This window comes from Malurus melanocephalus, unplaced genomic scaffold (genome assembly GCF_030028575.1).
Source record: "Malurus melanocephalus ecotype Western Australia unplaced genomic scaffold, MMel_1.1 scaffold_23, whole genome shotgun sequence".
In the NCBI taxonomy this organism is placed as follows: domain Eukaryota; kingdom Metazoa; phylum Chordata; class Aves; order Passeriformes; family Maluridae; genus Malurus; species Malurus melanocephalus.
In genome coordinates this window covers 1,904,751-1,921,747 of record NW_026623255.1, presented here as the reverse complement: position 1 = coordinate 1,921,747, position 16,997 = coordinate 1,904,751, and the positions used below count along the sequence as shown (strand labels likewise).

At 37.6% G+C, this 16,997-nt stretch overlaps 1 protein-coding gene across 2 annotated transcripts in view; it reads left to right on the top strand.

The window, feature by feature from the left end:
* The window catches only part of CDK19 (cyclin dependent kinase 19), a 121,714-nt gene that overhangs the window by 49,851 nt on the left and 54,866 nt on the right, over window positions 1–16,997 (top strand). For both annotated transcript variants that reach the window (XM_057390182.1, XM_057390183.1), the window contains exon 4: window positions 6,085–6,225. In XM_057390182.1, the coding sequence (XP_057246165.1) occupies window positions 6,085–6,225 (141 nt within the window). The remainder of the gene's footprint in view (window positions 1–6,084; window positions 6,226–16,997) is intronic.

Genomic DNA, 16,997 nt, shown 5'->3' with positions numbered 1-16,997 from the left:
TTCTTCCAAATGAAATGGATGAGGTTTTTTGACCATCAAAGTGATTGTTGAATTTCTTGCAGAGGGCAGTGCCATTCCTTACCAATAGCTGTTTATCATATTCTCAGAACATACACTTGTTTTTTCTGCCAGATTTGTATGAATTTGAGGGCTGTTTATGTGGACTCATTTTATGTACCACAAAGCATGAGAATTGGAGGAAACAACAGGYAGGAACAAGCCTCGAAATGAAGGCAAGGGTGCAAAAGCATAAAATGTGTGAAAAACTAATGTGAACAGAGTGGTGTGAGTACTGTGTGTTTCATTTCTGTRTATATTGAAAGGGTAGTTGAATTCTGATGAATTTTATTAACGTTGTTTAGAGTTATTTTGGTATTTGTGGCTGAAAGATATTAGAAGACCTAGAAAGACCCCGGCAAAACCTAGGAAAATTATRTAGGATCTTCTCATGCCTGCTCTGTATTTCAAAGCTTAGATATTTAAAGCAAGCTGGCATTAGGCAAAAGTTGGTGTATTAAAGCTCCTTTTCCTGTTACCTAAAATGTTGGYCTCTTGTCACTTGGAATAGGGTCTTTTCATTAGGCAGTTTGATTAATAACCTTTRAAAGAAGATATTTGATGATGGCTATTCACTGGTATCATTTAGAGGGAACAAGCACGCTTGTTTTACCTCCTCCTCTTTTGARGGACAGTTCATGTTCATTGCTGTAAAGTTTCCAAAATTGGAAACAAAAGTGGTCGCTCTAGAGGTACTTCTGCCCACTTCTGTTTTGATTTTATTCTACTTGTGATAAGTAAMTTGACAAAATTTTCATACTTTCTAAAACTTGGTGTCTGAAATGAGTCTTAAGTATAGGCATATGAAACTGATTTATTTTTGTAACAGCGAGCAGATGTTACTGGGGTTCATGGGGTCTTTGCTTTCTCTTTTTAAAAATTGTGAAACATGATTGCACAGTTAGTTTTTATACCATCTWAAGATTTTGATTTGTTCTTCCATAGCCTTTTAAAATGCTTTGCATTTAAAGTAGTAATTTGAAGTAGTTTTGTGTTTAAATTGGACTGGAAGCCATATCATATGACTCTTCTTCTTGGCCTTGGTACAGATTTAATATGTATCCAAGCTTCCCTCTCTTTAATATTAAAATGTAACTTTACTTTTTATTGTCATATTGATATAATCCTGTTTTATTCTCAAGGGCTGGATTAGGGATTGCATAGAATGCAGGTTTTTTGCTAAAGTGTGGGAGCAAGCAGTTTGTTTCAGCAGGGAGAGGCATCTGCATTGGCATGATTGCATTTCAGTTTGATGGAGATGCATAAATTTTCAACAAACATTGCCTTWAGCAGAACTCATGCAGTCAGGTTTTCTAGGTGCTTATGTCTTGGATTCTATGGATTATCTCATGTATGTTGAGGTGGGTGTTCACACTGTAGCTTCATTTAGTTGGTTATGCATAAAATCCCCTCATTAGCTGGCTTCCTACTTCTGTGAAAAGTTTCCAGGTCTGACTTGTTTGCTTGTTTTAACCTCTGTAATACTGAGCAGCAGTTCTTAGAATTGGGAGTGGGATGATACAAACACAGACAGACTTGGAAGCAGACTCAAATTAGGACTTTTTTGAATGCTCATTTAACTGCTGGATAAATGCTAGGTATTTGAATTTGCTCTGTGTTCTTRTGCATTATGTTTGCTTTGTTTACAGTGCAGAATTTAGAAAATGCACATAATTCTTCCCCAGCCAACTTTCAAACCAATTTCAACACACTTGATAACACAGAATAAGGCAGACAAACTCCTAGATTGAGTATTGTTTCAYAATTTTATTTCCAAATGTTTAGTTCTGTTTCTCCTCTTCATTTTTTTATCATTTATATGGTCTTGCCTTTGCAAAAGCCAAAATGGTCTTACTGAAATAACATGGTTCCAGTATTCCTTGCAATTTTATTATTTTGTTGAAATTGAAAATTGGGAATAAGCAGTTAGTAAGTAAAACAAATAGTGCCAGAGATTGCAAACAGCAAATTATAGTTTCCTTACTTTTCCAGGTTGCTAATGAATGTGTACTTCAATACTTCTCTGACCAACATTAATTTAATTTAAAATAAAGACTTAAAACCACTTCTACAGAGTCACTGTCTTGTTTAAGTTAAAACCAAAATATGTATAAGCAATATTTTTTAATTTTATATTTAAAAGTGAATATCTAATTGGTTCACACTGTTTCTGGAATCCAGTGAGYGGCAGCATGTTTTTAAGATTTAGGAATCTGAAATACAGATGCGCAGAAAAGGAAAGAGACTGAATAAAATTGAATATTGCTTGGATTGTCATTTGCCTCTAATGACATGTGCTCTTTCATTTTGAAGGATTTTAGATATATCAGAAGAGAGCTTGCATCTTCAGTGTTCTAATGAACTAATTAAAATGAAATTATGGCTGCATAACATTGTAGATGAGTTTCTTTTCTGTAGCACGTGACTGGTGTAGTGTGGACTGACAATTAAGGCTTCCCTCATTAATTTTGCTGAATGAGTCTGGGTGTTTTCCAGCTTTTTGGCCAGGTGATCTACCAGGATATGTGAGTTATCTTTAGCGAGTTGCATGAAAAAAGACATGGGAAATGCTGAAGCTTTTTGAMCCCTCTGCTTGTTGTCTTGTTACAGACATGCCACTGACTTGCCTGGACTATGAAGTCATCTTGTTTTGTTCATAGTGGTTATCTGTTTAGGGTAAGATTCAGCAAAGAACTTGAGTATACCTAAAGGTTAGAAGCTGCAGTGTCCAAGTGCACCTCATGGTTCCCAGAGAGAGAGCCATAATGTGCTTCATACCTGTCACAGTTCAGATTATATTATATCAGTTTATATTATCAACTCACAGGACAGTCTTTATTCTGTGCTATTTMTTGAATGAGAGGAGTGTAGTTCTTAACCTTAGTACTTGGGTTATCTGGGAAATGGGAAAGGCAGGCTCCAATCCCTGTAATTCCTGCATATTATTCCATACCTTTATTAGGTCTGAGGTTCTGGCTGTTCCATGCTGTACTGGAAGCTGCACTTTGGGACTCTTCAGGCCGTGAAGCCAGTAGAGAGTGCCTCCTCCACTTTCATAGCACACTCATGTATAGAGAACATCCTAGCTTTTGTTGGTACCTGCACCCATTTCTGCACCTGAAGTCTTGGATTTAGGCTCTTAAATATTGCGTGTTTTGACACAAAAGGAGCAGCTCTCCCTTCCATAGCTGAAATTACCRTAATTGTTCAAGTTAAAAAACTTCTTAAGCATTGTTGTACTGCTGTGGCATCCTTTGCTTTGAAACTTACTGTATGCTTGATCTGCTGGATCACCAAAACTTTTGGCCCATTGCTTTCTGGTTTGATGATCTTATCTATTTTTCTGCTAATTTAATTTGAGGTTTAATTTCCCACAACAGCAGTAAGGCCATGCTTCTGAAAATATGAAGAAAAAAGAGAGTTTAGGCTTTCTGCCTTCAGGAGAAATGATATTCAGCAACAGCACCTGTTTGCTCTTCCATTTCTTAGATGGACACTGGCATTAAAATTACTGTTTCGTGTTTGTTAGGTGTGTTGGTCTTTCTTCATATGGCTAGCTGCTTGCAAGAAATTGGATGAACTCCTTTTTCTTAGAGAACYTTTCAGTGTAGTCACAAGTACTGTGGATTCATTCCAATGTCATGGGGCAAATCTAGCTTTTCAGTTCCCTATAGTACCTGGCCCTGCAGTATATTTTTTGGTCTTGTTCAGTTTTCTAAACTGTGATATTTTTGATCTTTTGGATATAAACTTCCATAGAGTAAGCTGTCAGCAACAGATTTTATTTGCTTTTGCAGGAAATTGGATTTTACCTTGGATTGGAAATTGGATTTTTTTTGCTTCGAGCAAAACTATCAGTTTTAATTCACTTCTGCAATTCAATAACCCGGTCAAGAAAGGAGCTTGTTTCCTTMGCCTTTCTAACTGGGAGCCACATGGGAGGGCAGGGACAAATCTGATGGGAGCAACCTGGTGCTATCTCATTCCCAACCTCCAGAAGTACCAGAGCAGCKGAGGTAGCGCCAGAGGCATAGCTGCCTGTGTTAATTCTCAATACATCTGTGGTTAATTGTGTCCTGTTCCGTCTCCTGAGACTCTCCTTCAGTTTCATTTTCTCTGTGCCTAAGGACTAATGTTTTGTGTGGATAGTAGTCAGTTTTTAAATGGGTATAAAATTCTACTSATTACATGCACCTTGGAAAAGGGCAGGAGTGGATTGTGAGTCTCTGTGTATGGCCTTTGCCTATTGGTTCCTCTGTATTTTTTCATCTCATGTATTAATAAATATATTAATTTGTGAGTTTATGGCATCATTGCTGCTTTATAAATTATAGTGTAATTAACACACGAAGATCACTACCTTGTGTGGTACTCAGGACTCCTAGTTGAAGTACTGAGACAATCTTGTGACATTACAAAAAAAATTTCTAAAGAAATAATCCCTTAAAGCATTTCATTACAGTTTCCAGAGTGATTGCACAACTAAAGGATCAGGTACTAAGAGCTTCTCTTGTTTACTGATCCTCATGAGTATATTCAAAACTGACAATCCTTTAAATTTTTACTCTTTTTAATACAAAGCCATAAATACTGTGAATTTAGTAGTGGAAGGCTCTGTGGGAACATTGTTGATAAGGAGTAAGCAGGCTGATTTGATTTACTTGGGGTTTTCTTCCTTTCTTATTTCTCTTTAAACAATATTGTTTACACTTTTGTGAAGTGCAGTTTGACAGTGGCTAAAGTACTGGTGGCAGCCAGAGGTAGCATTTACCATGAGCAAACATTGACTCATTACCATTTTCATTTGGAGCAGTGGGGACAGGGGATGGTGGAGGAGGGAGCARTGGTCTAATAAAAGCACAGCCATTGGCTACCTCTTTAACCTGGGAAGGGGGAAGATCTTGAATTAGACAAATCCTGTTTAAAGAATTGGCTAATTAATAGTCATACTCTAGCATTTTTGTATAGTTTTCTGTAAAAATGCCAACTGCCTTTGTTGTTCCCATCTTTCAGACACATAATTGGAAACTATTTTGTTATTTGAGATGCTTTGTTGAATTACCTTCAAAAAAGTGATTTTTTTCTTTTCCATCTGAAWGAATGTATTTAGTTGTTTGCAGAATGACCATATATTAAGATTGGGTTTGTGCAGTATACAGCCCCACCTTATCTGAGGACTGAAAATGGAGAACAACCTCATTCCAGTTTATTTCTTGTATGGTGTAGCAAAGCCAAACCTAACCCATCATCTCCACATTGGTCTTGCAATTAATTAGTTTATGACTATTTCATGATATCTCAATCTTTCAATGATTTTCTTTCATTCCTTCTATTAATATTGGGATTCTTTCCTGCAATCCATGTTTTCAAGTGGTATTTGTCCTCTGGTGGGCTGACTGACTTTTGTAATCCAAGAGCCACCAGCTTGTCATCATCAATGAATTATGCAGCCAAAACTTGAAAGCAAGAAGATAACCATTTTTAGATGTTTGAACATGATCTCACCCTAATGTTGTGGTGTGAGGCTTTTGGAATTACACCTTCCTCCGCTTCAAATATGCATTAAAATACTTACTTAATCTCTGTCTACTGGGAGTCTGATTTAGAGGGGAATAGTAGTTGCAAGTATGCTATCCTGGGTGTTTTTGAAGAGGAGGAGGGAAAGTGTGAAAGCAGATGTGGTGGTCCTTCTAATAGGTAGTCCTGGTTTGAAAGGTTCTGCTCTAGCTGCCGAGGGGCCATATGGGGAGGAGGGAGGGAGGAGAATGTTTTAAGATCCTTTACTGGAGGTAAGTAGCCAATCTTTAGATATTCACAAAAACTTTACAGTTGTTCTTTAAAGCAGCTCAGAGAATAAAAACCATTTAAGAAAAATTGTGAGTGCATCATTTTTAATTGCAAAGTTCAACAAACTTTGTATTTCATTCCATTATGTAGTATTAGTAGTTAAAATGCCCCAAAACACAATGACCAACCTTCTCACCTATGACCTAACTTTCTTCATGTTTCTACTTGTTCTATTTCTAGCATATTATCAAGTTTCACCGTGCCTCAAAAGCAAATAAAAAGCCCATGCAGTTGCCAAGATCTATGGTTAAATCCCTCCTCTACCAGATCCTTGATGGAATCCATTACCTCCATGCAAACTGGGTGCTTCACAGAGATCTGGTAAGTGGCTCGTGATACCTGGTTAAGAAAGTTCCACGTGCGTGTTGTTGGGTAGGACAAGAAAAGCCCCTGTTAGTAATCTGGCGTATCGATCCCTACAGCTCTTCCTGTTATTGTTGCAGGAGACCAGTTGAGACTTTAAACATGAAAACAAGCTATGCTTTCACATTGTTTTTATCTGAGTCATCTGAGCTYGGACAATGATGCCAGATCCGGTAAAAGGATTGCAGATATCAATATCYGAAAACAATACGTGAGACAGCTGATATATGATGGCTGAACATTCTTATAACTTTTTGCATGACTTTGAAAAAGCATCTAAATAGTGATTGATACCCTTTTACATTGTTTGGCTTACGTGCAAGTTACCATAAAAGCTAGTGAAAGAGTATTTTTTTCATAGAGTATTTCTTTTCCATGTGGTATTTTTCTTGACCGTGGGAAGAGAACTATAAAAGAGTTATCATCTTGAAATTTCTCATGACCTGAAGTAGCTCTTGAAGTTGATTKCAGATTACAAGGGCAGCCAGTTGCCTTGTCTTAGTTTCCCTTTTCCCCTTAAAGTTTTCCATTGCTCCTCATTACCGTGGTTTATGAAAAGAATACTAATATGACTSTGCTGCCGCTTGCATTGTAGCCAGAGTGTTTGGCATGAGACAAACAATGTGATGGTTGATTATGCCAAACAACACTTGTAGGTATAGTAGTGTGATCTGTGGATAAAGGCATTATTGCTTGTATTTGGTTATTTTTCATAGTTGCCCCAGCATGTCAAACTGTGAAGTATGTCCAGAAACTTACAGTTCTGTGAGACATAGCTTGTTCTAGAGCTTTAATAGTAAGTAGGAACTTTGATTAATTTTTGGATGTAGAGCAATTTGTGTTTTAGTAGATAAGAATAAAGGAAGCAGGCCTGGAATGCAAGTCACAGACATCTTCTGAACTAAATTTTATTTAATTTTTATCATAACACCTAACAACGGTGGCCAGAACGGGTTTCAGATTTCGTTGTGGATCTTTTTTTTACTTTGTTTCTTGATTGTTTATTGTCGGTTTTTCTGTTGAATTCCAGATGTTAGTATGTTTGGGGAGGGGTGTGGGGTGTGGTTTGCCTTTGGAAGAGTAGCCATGACCAAAAACAGGAAGCATGTACAACTCTGATTTGCACGGTGCAATTATTACTTTCCTAAACAGACAGCTAGCTACTGCTTTGGCAGAGTGCTTAGATGTAATGAGATACAACTTGAAAAGAAACACCTGAAAAATCCATATCCAGCTCTGTTTAAGGGAAACATATGTGTTATTGGAACTGTTAGTTAAATATACACTCAAATGCCATACATGAACTTGATATTTTGATAGGAAATACAAGATGGTATCTAAGATAATAACAACAAATACCCTTGAGAATTTTCTTGCCGGTTTTGTAAYTTCCAGCCTTCAGCACCAGGTGTTTTGCATTGCTAGTGCTGCTACTTTACAGTTCTTATGTGCTGCTGCTGAGTTGCAGCAAAGCTGTCATCTAATGTCTTTGTCTCTTCTTTCGGAATTTTGGGAGATGATGATTGCTGYTGAGAAAAAGATGACTATATTTTGTGGTTCTGGAATGGTAGTGCTTGAATGATGTTGGCATAATTGAGAAGGGAGAAGAAGAGAAATGTGTGAAGTCTTAGTGTGTTCTTGGTCTGCAAATAAATGTAAAATGATGAATTCCGGGATGCCTCAGCAAGACAAAGGAAACCATTTCAAAAATTCCTTTGATACACTAGTGATTTAAAGGTGTACGATRCACTAGTGATTTAAAGGTGTAATCAGAATCCTTTGCCTTTTAAAATTTTTTTCTGGATTTCTGAAGAATTCATGTATGTCAAATAGTTGTATCTTGAGCTGTATCTTGAGCATTGTAAGGAAAAAACAATGTTATTCTGGATGTCTCTTTGTGTCTACCCTTGAAAGAGGTTAATATAATAATTTAATAACCACTTGAAATCCTCGATTAACCAACAATTTTTATCTGTAATTTTTATTTATATGCTCATACTTGTGACTTTTTGCTACTAATAAGAATACTTCAGGCACAATTTCACTGGAATCAGTTTCTTGCAAAATATGTAAATGTCAGCTCCTCAGTGTCTTCTTAAAATGGGGAGCAGTTTTTCTGGTGTTTTTCTCTTAGTGGTTTTAATTTACGTCTGTTGGAAAAAGTTTTTTTCTATTTTATGTAAACCAAATTTTACATCAAGGCACCTTGTACTTTTTTTGGTTTAATATAACTCTGTTCTTGCTATTTTTAACCTGTATTTGGATGTTAACCAAAGATAGTGACATCCATAAAAATGATGTTATGCTTATTTCATTGCTTAAAAAAAATTAGATTCTCCAAGAATATTTATCTTATTATTAGTCAAATTCTCCTGAGCCATGGAAATAGCCTCTGTAATTTATTTAACAAAAGTTGTTGTAAAAAAAARGAGACCTGTGAGGCTAGGTATTTGCTTAGAGGCATTTGAAGAACATTGTTTATATCTTAATTTAYTACTGCCTCAAATCAAAGAGGTTTTTAAAGAAGCTGGAATACCAATTGTGTTACTTAAAAACCTTAAAATTACTAAGGTATTTTTAGTTAAATCATTTTTAAGATCAGCAATAGCCAGCAAATGCATGACAGGATAATAAAAGTGGTGAATGAGAACTTTCAGGTTTGAAATCCATGTCCTTTCTTTGGGCTGAGCTAATGGATGCTGTTACCATAAGTAGAGGCTCTCATTCTCCTCTTCGCTGCCACCAGCCATTGACACCCATGTTAATGGCCTGGCAGGGGAGACTCACCTGACTCATGATGAGCTCCTTCTGGGAGTTAAACACACAGAAAATGTCTGCTTTTCACCTGCAGAGCTTTTTTTCTGCAGGGTTAACTCCCAGAGAGACCCCACTGGGAGCTTACCTGGGGTGCAGGAGCTGGCACAGAGGCAGCCTTAGTGAGGCAGGAGGCAGTGGCAGAAAGCTCAATAGGCCTTTCTAGCATCACCTGTTATTAGATCCAGTAATTTTATTGTTAAAATGCACTATTTTGATTCTTAGAACGGAATGCAAGTGTTYTTAAAAGGTTCGGTCAGTATAACTTTGTGATGCAAGACTTCAGCAGCTTAAGACTGCCAACACAATTCCAGCTTTAGGAAAATGCTCAAATTGAGGCAAACACCAAATACACTTGCACTTATACTTCTAGAAACTGGAAACTAATTTAGTRTAGTCTGTCTTTCCATCTTTTGTAGTATTTGGGTTATTTTGTGTTTGGCTTTTGTATCCTGAGTGTAGCTGAAAGGTGATGAGTGACTGTTTAGGTTTTTTTTTGRCTAAGCTATTAATTTCTATCAGTTAAAAAACATTCAGCCTTTGTTGCAAGATTCAAACAAGTACTATGAGACAGGGGCAGTAGGTTTTACWGTTTTCTTTGCGTAGCATTGTTTAAGTTTATACGCCTTGGAGGTGGCCTAAGTCCATGAAAATCCATACATTTGTTCTCCTGTCAGCCCGTTTYGCGTGGGATTTTGTTGTTCAATTACATGTCATTGGGCAATGATAATTTTGCCTTTTCAACATAGCAGCATTCCTGAAAGCCATGCATGAGAGAAGGGAGGATTTGCTGGCTCTGCGAGCTGCTGGAGCTTTTCATTATGAACTAGTGGTTAATAGAGATAGATATTGGAAAAGAAAGCCTTTGAGTGTTAAGGTTTTGGCTTTTTAAAACACTCTATATACACTGTGGGCTGTCTGCTTGAGGGGGATCTAACCAGTGCTCCATACCTTGAGTTAAGAGCAAGTTAAAAGATATAGCACTTGAAGTACGCTATTTCAGAGGGTTCTGAGCCCTTCACCCCTAGAAGTGAAATGTTTAGATTATACAGGAATGTTCAGCGAAGGTCTTGCTTTTCCATGATGTCAAAAAACGGAGATCTTCCATATAGTTTTTACAGTGTCTGTTCATGTTAGCAACTGAAAGGATTTGGGCACATTCTTGTGCTAATAATCCCTCTGTAGATTATTTACTTAAAGTCAAAAGGAGGTAGAGACCATATCCTTTAGAACCCAATAAAAGCAATTTCTTCTTGTAACAGAATGTATTTTCCAGAAGGGAGGTGTTATCTTATGGGATGTTTGAAGTGCACAGAATCCATATTGAGAAATTRATTTAAGATTCCACTAATGTCCTTGGGCATTTATTTAGAGTACTGTATAATATTATTAAAACTACTGGTTGRAAAATGGATGTTGGAAATCAAATGCACCAGGGAAATCCTGTGTATTTCCCCCCTTGCCTTTTCACTAGGATTTTGTTAAATGGCTGCTGTATTCTGAAATAGAAAACTTGCTTGTTGTGATGGTCATATAAAGTAACTYTGTAAAATGAGCTTAAATGTTTTTATTATATAAACATTAATCTGGGAATATCTGTGTCATGTGGGGTTTTCTCAATGTAACCCTTTCTCTCCAAATAATCCTTTTCCCTCTAAATTCAGTAAGGAGAGGGAGGAGAAATCCAGCTGTGGTAAAGATTTTGTTACTGGCTTCCCRTTTTCAGCTTTTTTATTACTATCCCCATGTTTCTTAAAGAAAGGGAAAATACCATCTGTGTTCTGTAGTTTGTTTCACTATGTCAYGTGGATTGGGAGAAGCCATTTTCATTGTGTGCTTAAGCTAATCAATTTCTGTTTCTTTATGGAGTGGATTATGGAGGGTCTGTGTGCGTCTCCACCTTCAGAATTTATGGAGCGCTAARCTGGACATTTTTGGTGGAAGGACAAAGCAGACAATTGAGATTGACTTAATTTTGACTCTGCATATCTGTCTGTATAGCAAATATCTATACGCATCCTTTAGCATGATCAGATGTGTGAACTCTTGAATTCATCTTAACAAATCCCCTGGATACCCAGTGAGTAGCAGTATTAACAGTGTATCCAGTATCTTTCCAAGGGTAAACCTTGAGCACAGCCAAGAGAAGCCAGTTTGCTGTCTGGCTCTGGCTGGCCATGATTGTGCTCAGGGCAAACTGTCTTCTCCAGTGCTCCCTGCTCTGCATCTCTTGTGGAACTGTGTGGAGTGGACAAAGTAGTAGTTGTTGTGTCCCAGTGTTTTCTGGAAACTGCAGCCATCTGGAACCTGGTTTTTCTCCTKTGAGGAGTAAAGCAGAAAGGGAAAGCCCAAACTAGAGGGAACAGAGATGATTTTCTGTGTGAATCTGCAACTTCTGTCTCCCTCAAAATCACAGCCTATTCAGAAGTGATTGAACTAATTAGTTTTTCTTTCTCTGACTCTGATAATGTGTGGGTTTWAAAAAAAAAATKGTTTATTCAGAAAAAAGTATTTGAAATGACCCATCACAATATTTCTATAGAATAGCAACATTTTCATAAATTTTCAGTAACTCAATTATGTTAAATTCGTTAAAGCTCTAACAGTTTTCAGGGTTTTAGTTGACTGATTGACTTCTTAGGGAAAACCCCTGGTCATTTTCTCATAGTCATAATTTTCTAGCCAATATGTAAATGTGGAATCTCTTACCATGGGCCTATAYCTGGACTCTACTCTAAAACTTTGCTGTCACGTTACACAACTTGTCTTTGCTTCTGTTTCCCAATCTGTTACCGATTTATGGGTCAATTTTATAGCTCACTGCTTTATGTGCTCTGAAATTACTGTAGTATGGTATGGCTTGCGTAGGTAACTTATTTTTGTCCTTTGACACCCTTCTAAAAATAAAAATAATTGTATAGAATTTTAACTCACAGAAAATTTAACTCATGGATACTCACTTTTTGCTTCTGCTTTCATGCTTTAATTTCAAAACCTTTGCTAAAGAAAGTCTTTTATTACTAGTTTACAATGCTTAACTATTTCCCCACTTYCTCCCTGTGCCCTCCCAAGATTTTCCAGTAAATGATTAGGAAAATTACCTAAAAAGCATCATAACTGAAGTGGCTTTTAAATTTCCCATTTACATTTTGCTATACAAGCAAACTGTGGGTTTGAGAAATGAAATGTAAATAGATGAGTGTGGGAAACTCCCCTTTTGCTAGCAATTCTAAAATGGGATTTTTATGTGCTGATATCAAAAGTAAATTTAGATACAGATTCATGCATCCTTCTCTTGACAAGCAGCTGCTGTGTAGGAATGTAGAACTGTTGGGTCCTGCCTTCTGCCAGTAATTTTGTTCTGGCTTGAAAAGCTTCTTGGCCCTGTTGCACCCATTTGAGCATGCACATGACTCCTATAAATAAATATCGAGTCAACCTGTCTACCAGTTTCTTTAAACTCTTAGAACCCWCTGTAATTGTAATCTCCACCATTTTGTGTCATTGTGTGTGTGCGTGCATGGGAAGGATGAAGGAATATGTATGGACATGCACTCTTCACTTACCTTCATCCTGAGCTGTGAGTTGGTTCAGGCCTCCCAGTCATTTATTATTCTATCTGCATGATCTCTTTGGGTGCAGGGCATTTTCCACAGTATCACAGAACCCATATGAGTAGTCATACTTAGCTTTATGATTTCCCAAAAGAAATAAAATGCAAGCTAAACCTATGTATTTCAAGAAATTAAACTCCTTTGATGACTTTAGAAATTAATTTAAGTTTACTAACTGAAAGGTCAACACATTTTTTGTCGTATGTCTGGTTAGAGAGAAGATAAACTTTTTTATTTGCTGCTGAGGAAGAGCAATATGAAGGTGTTTACACATGTATCTGTATGAATTCATGCTTCTTGGTATATGAATGAACCAGAAATTTTACATGATGATTAACAAACTGAGTTTTATCAGCATATGCTTTTATTTTTGTTTTAATTATTAAGCATATATTGGGGGCACGTATTAAAAATGGTGTATTTCTCATTACTCAGAACTTTGCTTTTTTCCTTCAGTTGTAAAAACTCATCTTCACATGATTTAAAAAGGTATGTGAAGACGTGCAGACTGTTGCCTCTGTTGTGTACATGGAAACAGCAGTTTTTCCATGGCTGACTAATGCATACCTTTTGGTTTGTGGCAACAGMATTAAGATGTTTGTAGATTAATTTTTACTAATAAAAATAATTATAGTTGAAGAGAAATGCTTTACCTCAGGTTCTATCAGGCTTATGCTCATAAAACCCTGACTGGATATAAATTCAGGTGAGTCAGAAGAAACAAAGAGACTGGTTTAATGTTCTTTTGGCTGCTTTTTGCTGCTTAAGTCAACATATGACATATGGCCTGTGAACTTCTTATCTCTTTTCCTGAGATGGAAAAAGGGTGACAAGRAAGCAAAATTATTAAAATAATTCTAGAATTTATTTTTTCCTGATACAGAATAAAGAGATTGAAAACATAATCTTTTTTAGTAGCCCCAGTTTAGGTATGTGTTGGTTTTGTGTGGCGTGGTTTTTAGTAGCAGGGGGGCTGCRAACATGGCTCTTGTGAGAAGCTTTTGGAAGCTTTCACCATGACCAGCAGAGGCAATCTCTGATGGTTCTGAGGATGATGGACATGACACTGGCCAAGGCTGGGCCAATTAAAGATGGTGCCTCTGTGATAACATATTGAAGAAGAAAATCAAAATGAAGACACACAGTTTTTCTAGCCAGACAAGGAGGAGGTGAGAACATGAGAGGGAAGCAACATGGAGACACCAAGGTCAGTGAAGAAGGAAGGGGAGAAGGTGCTCCTGGTTCTGGAGCTGAGATTCCTCTGCAAGCTGTGGTGAACACCGTGATGGAGCAGCTGTGCCCCTGCAGCCCACGGGGTCCACAGGCAATGCAGAGATTCACCTGCAGCCTTTGGAGGAGGTGCCCATGCTGGAGTGGGTGGGTGCCTGGAGGGAGCTGTGCTCCAGTGGAAGACCCAGTGGAGAGAAGGGACTCCCGTTTCCAGGCTGGAGCAGCTTGTCCTTGGAGGATTGTACCTTGTGGACAAGTGACCCACACTGCAGCAGTTTTGTGTCTCCCGTGGGAGACACTCACGTTGCAGCCGTTTTGGGAGGACTGCTGCTCATGAGATTAGAACCATGCTGGAGGAGTTTATAGGAGTTTATAGAGGAGTTTATAGGTGTTTATAGAGAAGTTTATAGGATTTTATAGTCTCCCTTGGGAGGGACCCTTTAGTGCAGCAGGGGAAGCACTCCTCTCCCTGAGCGGCAGAAAAACATCTCAGTGATGAACTGACCGAAGTGCCCACACTCTGTCCCCCTGTGGAAAGGAGAGAGTGGTTGGGAGAAGGAAGGATGTCTTTAAGGGCTTACCTTACTTCTCATTATCCTCCTGTGACTGTTGGTAATAAATTTCATTTGTAATATTAAATTGAACCTGTTTTGCCCTTGGAGCATTTCCTCCCAGTTTCTTAATCTCAACTCACGAATGCTTTGTTAATTTTCTTTTCCTCTTCTCTGCCCAGCTGTGGTGGGGGTGTGCGAGTGGGCAGCTCTTGTGGGTGCCTGGCATTTGGCCAGGCTCAAACCATGACAGTATCATCTGCTGTAAGGAGGTTTCCAGTAAATACATAGTGTGTTTATGCTTGCTATTGCCACAGCCCATTTGGAGTGACCAAACTGAATTTTGCCTTCTAAGTAAAAATACAAAGTTTAAAAACTGCTTTTAGAAGTTTTTCTTTTGTGAAAGTGTTGCTAGTTTTTTTTTCCATTGGAGAAAGTACCCTTGGGATAATGGGATCCACTGCAAGTGTTTCTGTGGGATTATTTCTGTTTGGACTCATTACCTCTTCTGAGTGAGGCTGCAGAGGTTGGCACCATGTTGTTTTATAGTAATAGAAATTRATGAAGCTTAAGGAAAGTATGTTAAAATCAGTGAATACAACTAATGTAACAACACATAATCAAGAAAAAAAGGCATTTTTTCTCCATGTTGCTTGCCATCTTGTGCTTTCTCATGTGCATTTTTTTTCATTTGCAAACGTGCTGTGGTTATTGCTGCTCTACTAAGCAGTTGCAGTAACATTGCAGATTGTCTTGCATTTAAATTAAGTATCTTTGATTAGTGATCTAGGAAGCTGCAGTGACTAGCAAAGGATGTTAGTTTATTTCTCATTTTACTGTGTGTGAACTTTGTCAACGAAACTGGCTCTGCTGCAGAGAGTGGCTGATCAGCTGGTGTTTCCCAGATGGTGTATCTCAGAGCCTCTGTTTTCTCCACCTCCATGGTTTCTGCTTTCTGGCTAATGCTTCAGAAATTGCTGGCCTTATGGTAGCTCTTAAGACCAAATACCACARATATGTAGTTAAAGAAAACAAAGGAAATACTTTGCATAGTCTGTGAAGTGACCTATGTGAAGCGATCCTCTCAAAAATGGGCATTAGGTCTTCAGATTCATCTTTAGGGAGGATTATGGTAATATTTTTTTCTGAATTTCACATTAAACTATCTCGGAATTAAAATTTCAAGACATTTTAATTAATACAGGAACAGTTCCTTCCGGATATCTGGTAAAATATTTATGATGTTCTGTCACCTATTTTAACAATGAAGCAGCAAAGATTTCAAGACAAAAAAGGCTTGTCATAATGCAGGTAGTCAGTRTTAAACACACACAATTTTCTGAATACCAAACCTCAGTACTAACAGGATTTTTTAAACTGCTCTTTTCTATTGTTTTCCTGCTCTCTGGAAGTTAAAGCCCATGTGAATATATGACAGGCATTTTGACAGACCCCCWTTCCACTTTGTTCAGCATCTCAGTGGTGTTAGAGCATAATTCACTTTCTGATTTCCTCTGAGTAGCTTGTAGAAGCATTTCCCAGCAGTTCAGCACTTTCTGTGCTACTATGTAAAGTAGTTGAAAACTGTGTAGAAATTTTTATTCTATAAAAGTAAGCTGGTGGCATCCAAAAAATGTTCTKTATATTGGAATTATTTACATTTTCCTGCAATGCTTTTCCTCCCACTCCCAAGATAGCCCTCCATCTGTGATGTTAAGGCTGCTACTGGTTGAATAATCTTTGAACATAGGCTGTGGTTGTGTGGTTGTTGTTTCCATTAGTTTATTTCTATTTAACCRTTCTGGTTTATTGGGAATGTTTTTCTTCTTTTTTTTTTTTCAGTTAAAGTCTAACAAAAAAAAAGTCATAAAAATGAAGTCAGGCTGTTAGTAGGACTTTATGCCTGCTTCTTTTGTTGTTTGGAAAATAGTGAGCCCAAATCCCAAAGTTTAGCATGGTAGTGTTCTGTGTAGCTGGTATTCTCAAACATAACTCATGCCAAAAAAAAAAAAAAAACCCAAGCCAAAAAAGAAAACCATAGACAATATTTCACATTCCTGAAATTCCCCTTGGAATGAGGGATTTCAGCTAGTCATGACATTTTGTCTTACCCTGTAATGGTTGCCAAAGGGACGATTTTTCACAAATGTGTCTTCTGTTCTACTTTCTTCTYTAATCCATGAAATGCACTTGTACATTTTTATTTTGATTTGCCTCTCATGTAGTTACTTTTGATGTAACAGGTTTGGATGGTGAATATGACAATTATGAAAKAAGTGCAAACTCCAGTAGGTTACATTTTAATGAGTTGATAGACTTCTAATGCTATGAAAGCTTCTTGTGGCTCTTGAACTGTGAGTGTGGTTTGCTATTTGCCAGCTCAGCTGAAATGAAACTTCTTAAGTCAGATGTTGAAAGTTTGGTTTGTTCCTTGAAATGCAGAGTCTGCGTCCCAGTCTTAGCCCTAAAACTGTTTATGAAGTACATATTAATTTGAACTCTTGATAGCTAAAACCAAGAG